This window comes from Drosophila busckii, chromosome 4 (assembly GCF_011750605.1).
Source record: "Drosophila busckii strain San Diego stock center, stock number 13000-0081.31 chromosome 4, ASM1175060v1, whole genome shotgun sequence".
Taxonomy (NCBI): Eukaryota; Metazoa; Arthropoda; class Insecta; order Diptera; family Drosophilidae; genus Drosophila; species Drosophila busckii.
The window spans coordinates 517,886-532,063 of record NC_046609.1 but is presented as its reverse complement, the minus strand read 5'-3'; the positions used below and the strand labels follow the sequence as shown (position 1 = coordinate 532,063).

The 14,178-nt window shown below is 31.2% G+C and overlaps 1 protein-coding gene across 14 annotated transcripts in view; it reads right to left on the bottom strand.

The window, feature by feature from the left end:
- LOC108607359 (twitchin) overlaps positions 1–10,846 on the bottom strand; it is a 49,449-nt gene extending 38,603 nt beyond the window's left edge. For 7 of the 14 annotated variants that reach the window (XM_017998053.1, XM_017998056.1, XM_017998055.1 and 4 more), the window contains exons 1-11: positions 10,741–10,846; positions 8,689–9,051; positions 7,679–7,709; positions 6,403–6,565; positions 6,192–6,333; positions 3,592–3,733; positions 3,115–3,315; positions 2,714–3,015; positions 2,075–2,298; positions 1,618–2,020; positions 877–1,547 (exon numbers count right to left, since the gene is read on the bottom strand). In XM_017998053.1, the coding sequence (XP_017853542.1) occupies positions 877–1,547; positions 1,618–2,020; positions 2,075–2,298; positions 2,714–3,015; positions 3,115–3,315; positions 3,592–3,733; positions 6,192–6,333; positions 6,403–6,565; positions 7,679–7,709; positions 8,689–9,001 (2,592 nt within the window). In that variant the 5' untranslated portion in view covers positions 9,002–9,051; positions 10,741–10,846. Of the gene's footprint in view, positions 1–876; positions 1,548–1,617; positions 2,021–2,074; positions 2,299–2,713; positions 3,016–3,114; positions 3,316–3,591; positions 3,734–6,191; positions 6,334–6,402; positions 6,566–7,678; positions 7,710–8,480; positions 8,503–8,688; positions 9,052–10,740 lie in introns of all 14 variants that reach the window. The other 7 variants (XM_017998063.1, XM_017998066.1, XM_017998064.1 and 4 more) reach the window with 5 other exon arrangements.
- Positions 10,847–14,178: the final 3,332 nt, after the last annotated feature.

Below are 14,178 nucleotides of genomic sequence, written 5' to 3'. Positions count from 1 at the left end.
ATAAACAGATTGTTCGTGCTTAGAATGGGAAATACAGTAGTCAGATTTTAAAAAAGTCGATAGTAAAAGTTGAGATAAGATAAGATAAGAAAATAACAGATATTTAAGAGTGAATAAATTCGAAACTTAGATCGTTAATAATATTGCTTGAAATGCATAGCATTTTTGTTTTCAAACCTCAGCAAGTAAAACATGTTTCACGGGTGATAATTTTACACCAAATATATTTTTAGACTCTTTTAAATACGAAGCACCTGGTAATGATCCTATGGCACTTGGAGACTTCACCTTTGACAATGAAGGTATTTTGTAACAGATAGCTCCCGACTGTAAAATGGGGTAAATTAAATGAATAACATATTTTTATATATATACATATACGCAGCCATCTTTTAGCACTAATAAAATTTTACATTTAGAGCCGGTACTTAATTTTGTATATTTATGCAAAGTAATTTAACCGAATGAGATTTGACAAGCTGAGTCGATATAGATATGTATTTCTGTTTGTCTGTCTGTTGCAGGCACGGCTTTGAATATGAAGATAAGAAAATCTCATAATCATGTCGTTATTTGCTACTTATTTTGTTTCATCAGATAAACGCAGAAGTTATTTAGGTACCAAGATTAATTGCAACTACCGTTTGTGTTGGCTCATGCAAAAGTTTCTAGTTCGATTTCGACTCCAGCTCAACCAAACATTTAAAATTTTTTAATTTTCCTATTCATATACATATATATGCTCAAAATACATCATATATATTGTAAAACTGTATAATTTTATGAGAGCATGCTTAAGTTATTTATAGTAGCTTAAACTTTTTATGACTATCTAGATGTTGATTATTTAGTCAGTTATTTTTTTTTATAAATTACCTCAGATTTCTTTGCGGCTTCATCCTTATCTTTTTTAGGCTCGGGCTTTTCATCCTTCTTCTTGTCTTTCTTCTCCACAGTCACTTTACATGAGGATTCGTCCTTGCCAACCTCATTAGTAGCAATAACCTTATAATTCGAGGTATGCTCGGATCTAGCGCTGCTGAATGTTAGCCTTGCTGTTGTACCATCAAATGTAGTAGTTATGTCCTTAGTCTCGCGTATAAGCGTGCTTCCCTTGTACCACTCCACCTTGCATTTACGATCTGACTGTTTTAGGCTGATTAACAGTTCAAATGTTTTTGATTCAGTGACCTTTTGATCGGCAAGTTTGCGGGATATTTCTGGCTTTATTGGTTTCCGTTCTTCTTCAGGTATGTCAACTAGATTGACAACTTGAGAAACAGCTTCGCCCTTCTCGTTACTTGCCACTAATTTATACGCCCCCTTGTCACTATCTTCAACCTCGTTAATTTCCAATTTAACGGCAAATTCGCCTTCTTTTGTTTTTTCTACCAAGTATACATGGCGTCTGCTTTCCTCTACCGTATTGCTTTCCTTGTACCAGGTGCACTTAGGCTCAAATTTAGATGCCACTGTGCACTCAATAACCACAGTTCGCTTCTTAATAATCTTGATTATTTTGGGTTTGTCCTTAATGACAGGTACAACTGTAGAAATATTAAGTTATATGTTTAATGAATGATACGATAACACAGTCAGTTTTCGCTTGCAACTTACTTTCAATATTTAAAGTCAGATTGGCATTTAGTTCACCTAATGTATTCTTTATATTACATTTGTAGAGACCCGAATCTTCTAGCTGTGGATCAATTAATTCCAACTTGATATAGTACTGATCGCCACGCTGCTCCATACTCATTTTAATTTTATTGCTCTCCTTAATAACTTCACCATTACGATACCAAACTATATCTGGTTTTGGATCAGCCTTTATTTTGCACTCCATAATAACCAACTTTCCATTATTTTCTGATATAATGCGAGGCTTTTCAATGAATGTAGGTCCTTCACCCTCGGGCTCTGGCTCAGCCTCAATGTTTAAATTTAGATTGGCATTGGACTCGCCATATTCGTTTTTAACATTACATCTGTATGTGCCGCCATCATTTGCGCTGGGATCCTAGGAAAATAATTTTATTAGAAAAGTAAGTACTTTACTCTTATTAATATTTACCTTTATTTCTAAAGTTAATTCATACGTGTCTTCTGCAATAACAGTTGTATTTATTTTAATTTTTTTGCTCTTTTCCACAATGTCTTGTCCTCGGTACCATGTTACACTGGGTTCAGGCTTAGCTTTACATTTGCATTTCATAGTGATCAAAGTACCCGTCTCATTTGGAATTATCCTAGGCTTCTCAATAAAAGAAGGTGCAAAACCATTCGCATCATTGGCGCCTGTGTTGTAGTAAGAATAAATATATGTTGATAAATGAGTGCCAAAATAAAGAGAAAAATGCCTTTTTAATATGAACACCAATTTATAGAATATGATGTTTGAAAATATATAGCCGCGGTTATTGCTTTAATTTAGACTGATAAAAGATCATCATGCAAGATTAATTTTTTAAGAAATAATGTACAATAATATGTAGTGAATGATGGCAATGTGTGTTTATACATACTAAAAATTTGTTGTGTACTAAATTAAAACAAATACATGTACTTTATAAATATGTATATATAGAAATTTTCAAGAGAGATTACAGTCTTAAAAGTTTGACGGTCATTTTTTACACTATTAACAAATATTAAAAAAAATAAAAAACAATCAGTTGTTGTTTGTTTAGACGATAGAGTAAATATTGTATACCTTGGAAGTTAAGCGCGATATTGGCATTGCTTTCTCCATATGTATTAATAGCGTTGCATCGATAGTTGCCACCGTCATCTTTTGTTGGATTTTGTATCTCCAGAGTTAGTACATAACTATCTTTTGTAATCGCTTTTCGTGTCATTTTGGTTCTTTTATTGTCTAGAATTTGCTTATCTGAGCAATACCAGTTAATATCCGGAACTGGATGCGCCTCCAGTATGCATTCCATTATCAGTATGTCTTCCTCTTGGCGAATTGTGGGCTTTTTAGGAAAACGCGGTGACTTACCGTCAGGAATTCTGCGTAAATGATAAGCCATGTATTATTAACACTATTACTATCACTTTTCGTACGTTGAGAGAAAAATATAGTGAGAGAAAAGGGGGTTGTTGCCTTACTTTTTTGATCCGCTCTCAAAATTCAAATTGATAGTCGCCACGCCCAAGCCGTGTTTATTTGTTGCTTGTGCTCGGTATTCGCCTTGGTCACTTGAAACCACATTGCTTATTTCTAAGCATGCCATATGATATAATTTTTGATCCAGAGTCAATGACATTTTGTAGCGCTTGCCTTCACTCAAGTCTGCTTCGCCGTGGGACCTTTGTGTCATAATGCAGATTTACAGCAATATGTAGTACATAAATATATATACACATAGAGGAAACTGTTAATAATTGCCAACAACGAAGCAATAATAATATATACATGTAATCAAAAAATGGGTTTCCTAACTTCAGCATGGAATTGATGAACGCCCATATTTTATGGAGTATCAGATTCGCCGCATCGAAAATAGTGTTTTACAAAAAGTCTGCATTCATTTTGTATAGTTGGATTTTTGAAATTTAGTTCATCATAGAAATAAATCATCGTACCATGTAACTGTTGGTGTGGGGTCCCCAACGCATCTACATTCAAATGTGACATTGCCGCCATCCTCGCCTTGACGTATCACTGGACGCTCGGTAAATGTAGGTTTAATACCAACTGTACTTTCTGGAACTGGAGCCTCATCGCCTATGAATTGTTGAAGTTTCCAAAGTTACACCGTTTTATATACATAGTTTATTAGTATTGGGACGCACACAAATATTCTTGGGTATACACACATACATATAAACAGAAACATACATACAAACACTTTTGCACCGTAATATTTATCATTATATTATAATTATCATTGTACTTGTTCCTTCCTTTTTGAAAAATGTAACCGACCTAATAAAATATTTTTAGTTTAGATTTTAGACGATTTTAGAAAAGGGGTGCCATAAATGGGTTAAAAGACAATAGCACAACCTCTAAACTTCTTCTAAAGACCATTGTTTCAGTTTGATACATGTCACAATTTTCATATTAAAAAGCCACAACAAACACTCACACACATGCGCCTGCAGAGAGGCACTGGGTGGCAGCCAACCCCGATGGACAATTAAATATATTATTTTTCCGATCGGGCTATAATTCGTATCGGGCGAGATGCACTTGAACATGCTTAGGCTTGTGTGGGATAAGTCTTAAAAAAATTGGTTTTTTTTTCGATTGATGAAAGACAGGGAGAAATTATTTTTTAAAGTAAAAGCGAATTACTTTTGAAAGTATACCAAAATATCTCTAGCTATTATAGTCTCAGATTTCCAATTCCTAACACAAGGGACAGGCGGACAGGACTCAATCTACTCATCATAATTAAATTTAATTACGAAATAAATTTTTTCTTTTCTTAAAGTATAAATTCTAAATGGTGCTATTATTTTTATTTCTCATGTTTTACATGTTATAAATGATTAATAAAATCATGTATTGGTGAAATACGCCTTTTCATAGCGGTTTTAGAATTCAGTAAATGTGTATCAAGGATAAGTTTTTTTCAGGGACCGTAAAGAATAAATATTTAACTTTAATTACACTGCCGCTTATTATAAATATACGAGGGTGCCACAGGAATCTCCTCTCGCAAACAAAACTGTAGTTGACACAAAATTTACAGCAATTTCATATTTCGGTGTATTTTGTCAAAGTAAACACTCAACATGAGAACGTTAATAAAGAGTTTCTAATATTCATTAGAATATTTTTTATTTTCGCAATATTTTTGAACATCATGAATTAAATTAATCTTAAAATGTGTTTATACAGTCATCATATTAGAAATTTAATGATCTTCACAAAATAGTAGTAATTTTTCTGCATTACATGTTTTATATTGCTGAAAATTGACAAATCTATTGGATATTTGAAAATCATATTGCTATTGAACAGAACTAAAGTGTCACCTACAATCAGCCCCAAACCATTTAGAGATGATTTAAGAGTATTTTGAAAATCTGCGTCACCCCTGATTACTCCAAAATTGTACAATCTATTCATATCCGACATATTTCCTAAATTTATGGTTTTTACGATTTTCTTTAATGGTAATTATTATTTTTGAGTAATTGTATAAAATCTAGACCTAGTCATTATTTTTATATAAAAAAGTCTCAATTCTAGTACTACATTATTCTAGCATTCTAGTACATTACATTTATTTTAAAATCATCGAAAACAAATAAAAAATAAGTATGAATGAATAATTTAATTTATTTAAAGTATTTTTTAGAAAGAGAAAATTGTATAAACTCTTGAAATTGGTCAAAAGATTATATAAAATTAATCAAAAATAATTATTATCCTAAAAGTCAATTATTAATACCAATGACGTATGATTAATTATTTTGTAGCTGTATGTATTTCGTGTAACATGCATTATAACAGGGAAATCCGGGGGACTAAACGATATAAAAATTTAATTCCACATTACTTTTGTTATAAAGTTAATTTGTATATATAGATTTACAGATAGATTTTTTTTAAGGTAACCAATATATCTTTTGGTGAAACACCTTAAAATGATGAAATACAATTATCACATCTCAATTCACTTAAAAAATAAATTAAATAATAAATAATATTTTTTCGATTTTATCAAATTAGATGAGGAGACTTTTCTATTCTTTGTATTCTATTCTTTCTTCTTCTGATTTAGCTCTCATTTCGAATCGTTGTATGATATGTGAAAAGTGATAGTTAGTGATTAAATCAAATGAAACATTAAACGAATATGACAAATACATTCATAAAGCTGTAAAGGCTTTATAGTAGATCAGTCTTATCATAAAGATGCCGTCTGACGATCGCTTTAAAGCAGAGCTTTTCATTATTTGATTCGCGTTCACATCAAAACACCAAAGCTTTTTTTCTAGTAGATACATGGCCTAATTACGCAATTGCACAATCTTTTAAATTTTTTACATACATGCGTATGCATGTTCCAAAAAACGTGAATTGAGTAACGGAAAAAAGCCAAGCAATATTACACGTTCTATTTCCGATGATTAAAAATTTCGCAAAAAGCGATCGTTTGACAACACCTTAAATCCTCAATATAATATTAAGATATTATATGAGATGAACATGGTTTTATTGTACTTACTATCAAAGTTTAGACTAATCGTTGCATTGCTCTCGCCCAGTTCATTTTTTGCATTTACTTTATATTTTCCAGCATCCTCAACTGTAACATTTTGTATTTCAAGAGTTGCAAAATATGAGTGGCCGTCCTTGTTGATTGTGAGCTGAACAATAATTACAGAATATAGTAACATTATTAATCTAATTAGTTCGATCATCAGCTGAATAATTACCTTATGCCTCGAGGAGTCTGTCACTGCTGTGCCATTGTGGAACCATGTTATATTGGGTAAAGGATCCGCATTAACACGGCATTCAAAAAAGAGACATTTACCATCTTCTTCTTGACGTATTGCAGGTTTTTTCGCGAATGTCGGCGCGAAGCCGTCGATTTGTCTACAATAAAAATATTAATTAGTAAAAGTACATGATATAAATTCCGCTTATTTACAAGACTAAGACAAGGCGTTTGTTGTTCACCAATAGTAGGTTAATAATAGTTGCATCCAGTTTATGAGTTTGTAGATAACAATCTTATTTACATTCTGAGCTTCAAATTTTAATCAGTCTTGTTGCAAATAAGTGATATATTTTTTATTTATTTGTGTAGATGAACCTTTATACCAGGTCATATACATATGTATGTATGTAGGCTCGTTTACACAAAACTAGATGTACATAAGTTTACACATAATAAACAAAACGAAAGAAAGAACATGCAAACAATAGTTGGAATCACAATCTTTTAGTAGGAAATTATAGACTGGATATTAAAAATTTATAATGAACTTAAAACTTTAACAATTTTTAGTATTGTTGATTTTATACAAGACGAGTGGGTCAAAGCATTTGTGAACTGGAAAAACGTTTTGCAAAAAATTTAAAACGCACATGTACCTATCTGTTATGTTGTAATATATATATATAATATATATATATATGTATGTATATGTAAGTATGTATTTTGCATATCCACAAATATTTTTATTTAAAGAATAATTTCCCTATCTACCATGAGTAGTTTTCAGATACAAGGGGCAGATGTCATAAAAAGCTTACGTTAGTTGTTTATTTATCTTTCCTTAAACAGTTGTGCTGAATTTTTCTCCTTTACTAAGTAAAATATATCAATTTGAATATATGTATGGTCATCTATCTATATAAAATTCTTATAATTTAATACTCATTCAATAAGAACGGACTACCCCGCTGGACTTCAAAAGATTATTCACTAGTCACGCTGCTTACTAATTGCTTAAAAAATTATGTTTCTTAAGTCGGATGCACGAAACGTAATTATTTTCAAATATAATTAGTTTTTAAAGCAATAAAAATAAAAATCAATGCAATTATCTTACACAAACAGCTATGTATCGACTGAGCTAAGCAAATTATAATGTATTGATGTTGGTACTAAGGCAAACATATATACATACATACATATGTATATCTACATACATAAACCATACGACAAAGAATGACAAACAGCATTTCAGAGTTGTCACTCACCTTAATTCGTTAAGTAGAACAATCTTGCCAACTTTTTAGGAAGGGGCGTTACCCACGTAAATATTTTTTATACATTACAAGAATCGAGAAGAGATAAATCATCGAAGCAGTAAAGCAATTAGTATATGAATATAGCCGGGCAAAGTTAAGTTGCATAAACTAGGGAAACTATAAATATAATTTTTAACTATTTTTATACAGTTTGAATTTTTATACACTTTGACATTCCACAGAATGTTCATTGTCGCACATTATAGGTAATGAAAAAGGGTAATTATCACAAAAATTGCTCAAAGTAGTAACAGGGAGGAGGCGTGGCAGACCCCAAAAAGTATATATATTCTTTGATCAGCTCGACGAGCTAAGTCGATATAGCCATGTCCATTCAACTGTCCGTCTGTCCGTCCGTCAGTCTGTCCGTTGTATGAGTAGCGTGGTTGCCGCCTTCAGCAACTATAAACAGAGCTAAGATCAAGCCAAATTTTGTACATGTAGCGTACTTCACAGCTATTAAATCCAGGACATTTACGCTTTTACTCTTTTTATTTTTTTTTATTATCCTCACCCTCTCCACCCGCAACAACAGTGTCGATTGGAACAAGTCCGCCTTTTCGTCCGTACTTCTGTATGAGCACCAAGGTCTCAAAGACTATCAGAGACCAAATTTAAAAGGTAACTACTCAGAGTTATTGAATCTTTAATTTCGAACATGCATGGAAAATAATTTCCGTTACTTAGTATGAGAATAGCATTTTACGAAAGCATTGATAAATTAGCATATTTTAAATTAAATATGGCTTACTTTTCTTTGGGTTCGTCAGAAGCTGAACACAATGATAAAAAATTTAAATGTAATAAAAATTAGATTAATTCCAATAGATACAAGAATTCAAAAATTCAAAATTCTACTTAAATTTCTTTTTATATTTATGTACTATATTTAAATATGTAGTTACCAGATTGGAAAAATATCAAGATTATTTTTATTGATTATTATACATTTGACTTACGTGTGAAATTCAGATTTATTGATGCAGAAACTTCGCCTGATTTATTTTTAGCCTTTACCTTGTAAAGGCCAGCATCAGTTTCTGCTACATCGTCGAGCTCTAATACTACTGTAAATATGTTTTCTCCGCTTGGCTGGATTTTGAATTTTGTTCGACCATCTTCTGTTAATTTATAGTCACTTCGAAACCATTCGATATCCGGTTTAGGGGAAGATAATAGTTGACACTCAAATATTAAGCGATTTCCGTCATCTTCCTGATGTAATTGTGGTTTCTTCACAAAGCTGGGAGCGAAATCTTCAGCCACCCCCATGCTGAGAAGTTTCGTTAAGCTTCGTTTTCAACGGCTTAAGCTCTTAGGATCTACAAAAATATTTATAATATGGAATACATGTAACAATTAAAAAATAGATAATTACGCTACAAACTAAGGAAAGAAAAAACCATGATACAATATTAAAAGAAATTTAACAAAACGTATTTAATAATACTAAATTTTAAATACTTAACACAGTGTTAATCTGCAAAATAAGAAACACTTTGTACAATTTAAGCCAACTATCACTTATGTACATATGGTTTTGTAAAAATAATATGTATGTATGTATGTATATAGCAAATAGGTTAAGTTAAGGTAAGCAAACCAGGACTTATCCTGGCTAGTGCCCTTATCGAGGGTATGAGATACATGTTGAGATGTTTTTTTTTTGTTTTTATAACAAATAAAATCAATGAAAAACATATAATGATTAAAACTTGTATATCTCAAGTCAATCATATTATATTTTAAGCATTTTTTTTAGAATCGACAGAAACTAATTAATAGAAGAAATGTTAAAAAAAAAAACGCAATTTAATTTGACACAAAGTTAAAAAAATGAGTAACAAAAGTTTCTTCACCTTACGTTACGATGTTATTTGTTAAAGAAAATGATTTGAATGATACATATAAATTTTAGTTAGTAGTATAGTTTCATACTCGTAGTACGATTATTTATTAAGTTTATCTTAAGCACCAACTTTGCATACATATATACATATATTAACATACATACATACACACATATATAGATATAGATGTAGCTTATACAGCGCATAATTTTTCATGCATATGTATGAACATGTATGTTTGTGTATGTACTTAAAAGCAGTCAGTTAAAGTGTGCGCACGGCTCCCTAATATTTTGGACTATGGAAATTTGATCGCTTTCGTGTATCTCTCAAAGCCATTGTTCGAATGGAAAAAATAGATTTAAAACGAACGCGAAAAATGAAAATTCCCCACACAAAACAAAAATTTGTTTGAATGTGTTGCATACGTTTATTTTTAGTTATTTGTAGTCACTGTTTGTATGTGGATATGTATGAAGTATATACGTATATTCTCTTTCATATAGATACATATGTACATATGTATATTTGAATATGTACATTCATTCGTCTGTACGTAACATCTGGGTTTACTACATATGAATATTCATATGTATGCTAACTTTTGGTAGTTAAAAATTATATCATTCTAATAAACTTGCATATGTTATTGTTTAATTATTATTAAAATTAGATGTATCAATTGAAGCAGTAAGTTTAAATTTTTAATAATTTTGTTAATTTCACTGTAAAGCTTCCATTTCTATTTATACAGGCTGACAATCAATGACCGTTACACAATTTCACCGAGAGAATAGATCTTTCTAAATAATATAATAATCTTTCTAAATATATATATATATATATATATATATATATATATGTTTAATAACGTAATATGTAATAAATATATATATATATATATATATATCCATACATACAAATGTATGTATATACGCATGTCTTTCATTCATAGCAGATAGAATACAATAAATTGAATAAAATCGTATTTATATTTCATTTATAAATAATTTTTTTATATCTGTATGTATATCGTAAATTTCCCTTATTTGCGATCACTTTCACTTCAAATGATGGTATGCATACATTCATACATGTATATGTAATGTATGTATGTATAAATTTTATATACATATTAACACATAGTTGCTAGGTACGTACAACTAAATTATAGATAACACAGTTCGATACACAGCGCGATTATTTATCCTTTTTGTATGTGAAAACGAAGCGAGCTCCACGAGTGTTAATCTATTACTGAGTCAAGAGATCCATCTAAGCACGAGCACACCCCAATTTAAGCAGTCGCACAACTGACAATCTTGGTCAGCTCTGAATTTGTTAGTTTCTCATTCTCTATCTGTATACATACATGTGTTTGTTTCTCTCTTTTATATTCATTTCACATTAGATTTGTAGTTCGGAATAGTGGCAATTGCAAATAGAATAGAACACAGTCAACTATAAGAGACACTTTGCCAAGAACTGCGCAAGAAACTCACACGCATGTAGACACGCACACATATTAACAAACACACATAACATAAAAAAAAAAAAAAAAATAGTACAGAAGGCTTAACTACATTGCGCGTTACTTACATATGTCTTTTGAGCAGGGATTACTTGCTCGATAGAGATCACTTGTGCTTTTATCAATATTATCGAGCACTTATCGATAAATAACAATTACACTATTGCAAAGCTTAAGCTGCAGTAGGATTACATTTAAATCTATAAAACTAAGCTCCGCTACCGTTATTTTTTTATTTTATGTATGTATATTTGTATGTATGTCAATCACATGTGTGTATGTATGTACAAGAGTGACACACATATCTAAATAAAAAACATTTTGAGACAAGCGCATTACATGTGTTCAAGTGATGAAATTTTTACACAATTACAATTACAGGGAAGAAGAAGAAAGCTAGGGTCGAAGAGAGCCCAGGGATGATAAAGCGCCCAGGGACGAAAAGCAGCCAGGGCTACAGCTTCTGGGCGGCCGATCAACAAGAAAAGCTTTTGGAGGCGGTCTGTAGATCCCACCGAAAGCTCAGCTTATCGGCTCAGCTGATCCCGTGGGCTGCCCATGCGCATGGATAGATTATAGCATTACAAATTTTTGCATCATTTACTAGAAAAGTGTTTTTTTGCTTCCATATGCATGTTTGTCATTCTTCTTGTAAATAAGCGAAAAATACATACATACATTGTACATTCTTTGGGCTAACATTAAGATACTCTTTCTTTTATTTTTAAATGGAAAAGTGTATAAAAACAAAATTTTTGCTGCTGCTATATATATGTATATGTTTGCATATACATACATCCATATGTATGCATATACATATATGTACATGCCAACATGCATGAATAGGTTAACATGTACATGTATATTTATGTACGTGCATGTGGCAATAAAATCTGCATCAGAAATATTTATTTAGAAATTGTATAAAAAACAAGTGTTTTATTTTTAGAAACAAATGTTTATTATTTATAATGCTTTTCAAAGAAAGAAATTTATTTTTTCAGCCATACATACACATGTACATACATGTATGTGTATACATAAAAACGTGCAGACCTACGCTTATATACATACATGAATATGGAAGTATTTAAGCAAATATTGCATAAATATATACATATGTACGTACATAATTTTCTACATATGTATATATGTATATGTATATACACAGTTGCTGATTTTACAGGTGTGCAATCGTTTAATCCGACTGAAATGATTGAAAACTAATCATTATAAATAGTTAAATATGAAAATTTGTAAACATTTGGGTAATCCTTTTTTTTAAAGTCACATGTAGCAAAAGTCGTATAATTTTAACACTGCTTAGCTTCGACGGCTTTCATCTGCTTAAATTCAAATGTTGTTTTAAAAGGGGATGTCAATGCGCAAAAACAAATATGGGATTATGAGCTGCAAATTTTTACATTTTTACAGTAGTAACCCTAGCTACCTTACGGCGCTCTCTTAGCAACCACTTCGTTATTGTTTGACGAGCGTTTATTAAGAACTTCATTAAAATATTGACTCAACTCAGCCCGTCAGAGCCCTCTTGAAATTGTTAAGAACCAGAATTTATTTCAGTTGCTTGTTTGACTTTAATCAAGTATATTAAGAGGGGATTATAAATTACTTATTACTTTTTATTTATTATTAATTCACAATATCCTCGAAACAACGCAGAAATTGCCTCCTCGAATAACTAATAAAAGTCAAACACAAGCTGTTGTTTAAGGTAGGCAATAACCAATATTATAATAATATTATATTATAATATTATAAGCTCAAATTTCTATACATACATACGTATGATAGGTAACATAATTGTTCACTATATTTTTGCGGATTGGTTCGGAAATAAGTCAACCTACATAGCTCTTGTCTCCGAGTCTTTGCTGTTCATACAGACGGACGGACATACATAGCTACATATGTCGACTGGGCTTGTCTTGCTGGTCAAGAATATATATATATATACATATATATATATGTATGTGGGGTCTGCCACGCCTCCTTCTGACTGCTATATACATTTTCACAATTTCATGATACCCTTTACCTCTTTTTATAAAAATGTGAAAGTTTATAAAATTAGTACAAAACATGCAAAGCAACACCCACGGAAGAATAGGCTTTTTAACGGTAATCGACAAATTTATTCCAAAAAGTGTCGCTAAAAGATTTAGACTAATTGTAAGACCAAACTTTAGTTGAGAGAAATCACAGAAAATCATCGATAGTGCAAAGCTGCTATTGATAGCAAATCATCGACAAGGAGTCAGTACCCTCGATAGTCTTTCAGCTTCAGCAATCAAAGTTGTGTAAATATCGATGATACTATCGATTGCATAGATAGATCATTAAAAAAGCTTTCAATCGAAGCTTTTCGACAATCATTATATATGTAAATATTTGTTTTTGGCGATTCTTTTAAAATTTTTATTAACATTATTCAATTATTAATTATTATTAATATTATTCAATTATTAGCTTGTAAAGTCGTGAAAAGCTGTTTATAAACTATGTAAGCTATTTTGATTTTTAATATAAACTGATATACACGGATGCACCGGTGTCCTCTTTATTGATTGATTAGCTACCTGCACCATCGCACTAAAAGAGAAACAACGTAACAAATCAAAAGTGCTAAAGAGAGTTTTTTATACACTTTGACATTTTTGTGTACATGTACATATGTACTATGTAGGATGAACATAATGTTACATACTTAGCATAGTTTGCTACGCTGAGCAACAAAATTAAACAATTCAAATTATAAGTTTTTCTAGAAAACATTTTTGTATATTTTACGTGTAATACTAATGTTTATTATGTATATTATATGTATGTCGCATGATCTTTTTTGATCGAATTCGCCAATTTTCTGCGTTAATCGAGTGGGAAGTGGGCGCGTCGGCAACACCCCGCTGTCAATGTTGAAAATTGAAATGTGATTAACACCTATATTATCTATGCGAACGCTCTGAAATTTACGGCATCGGTCAAGAGCATATTGAAGCTTGTGTTTTATTTCTGATGTTTCCGTGGGCATAAATTGGTTGGCTTTGATT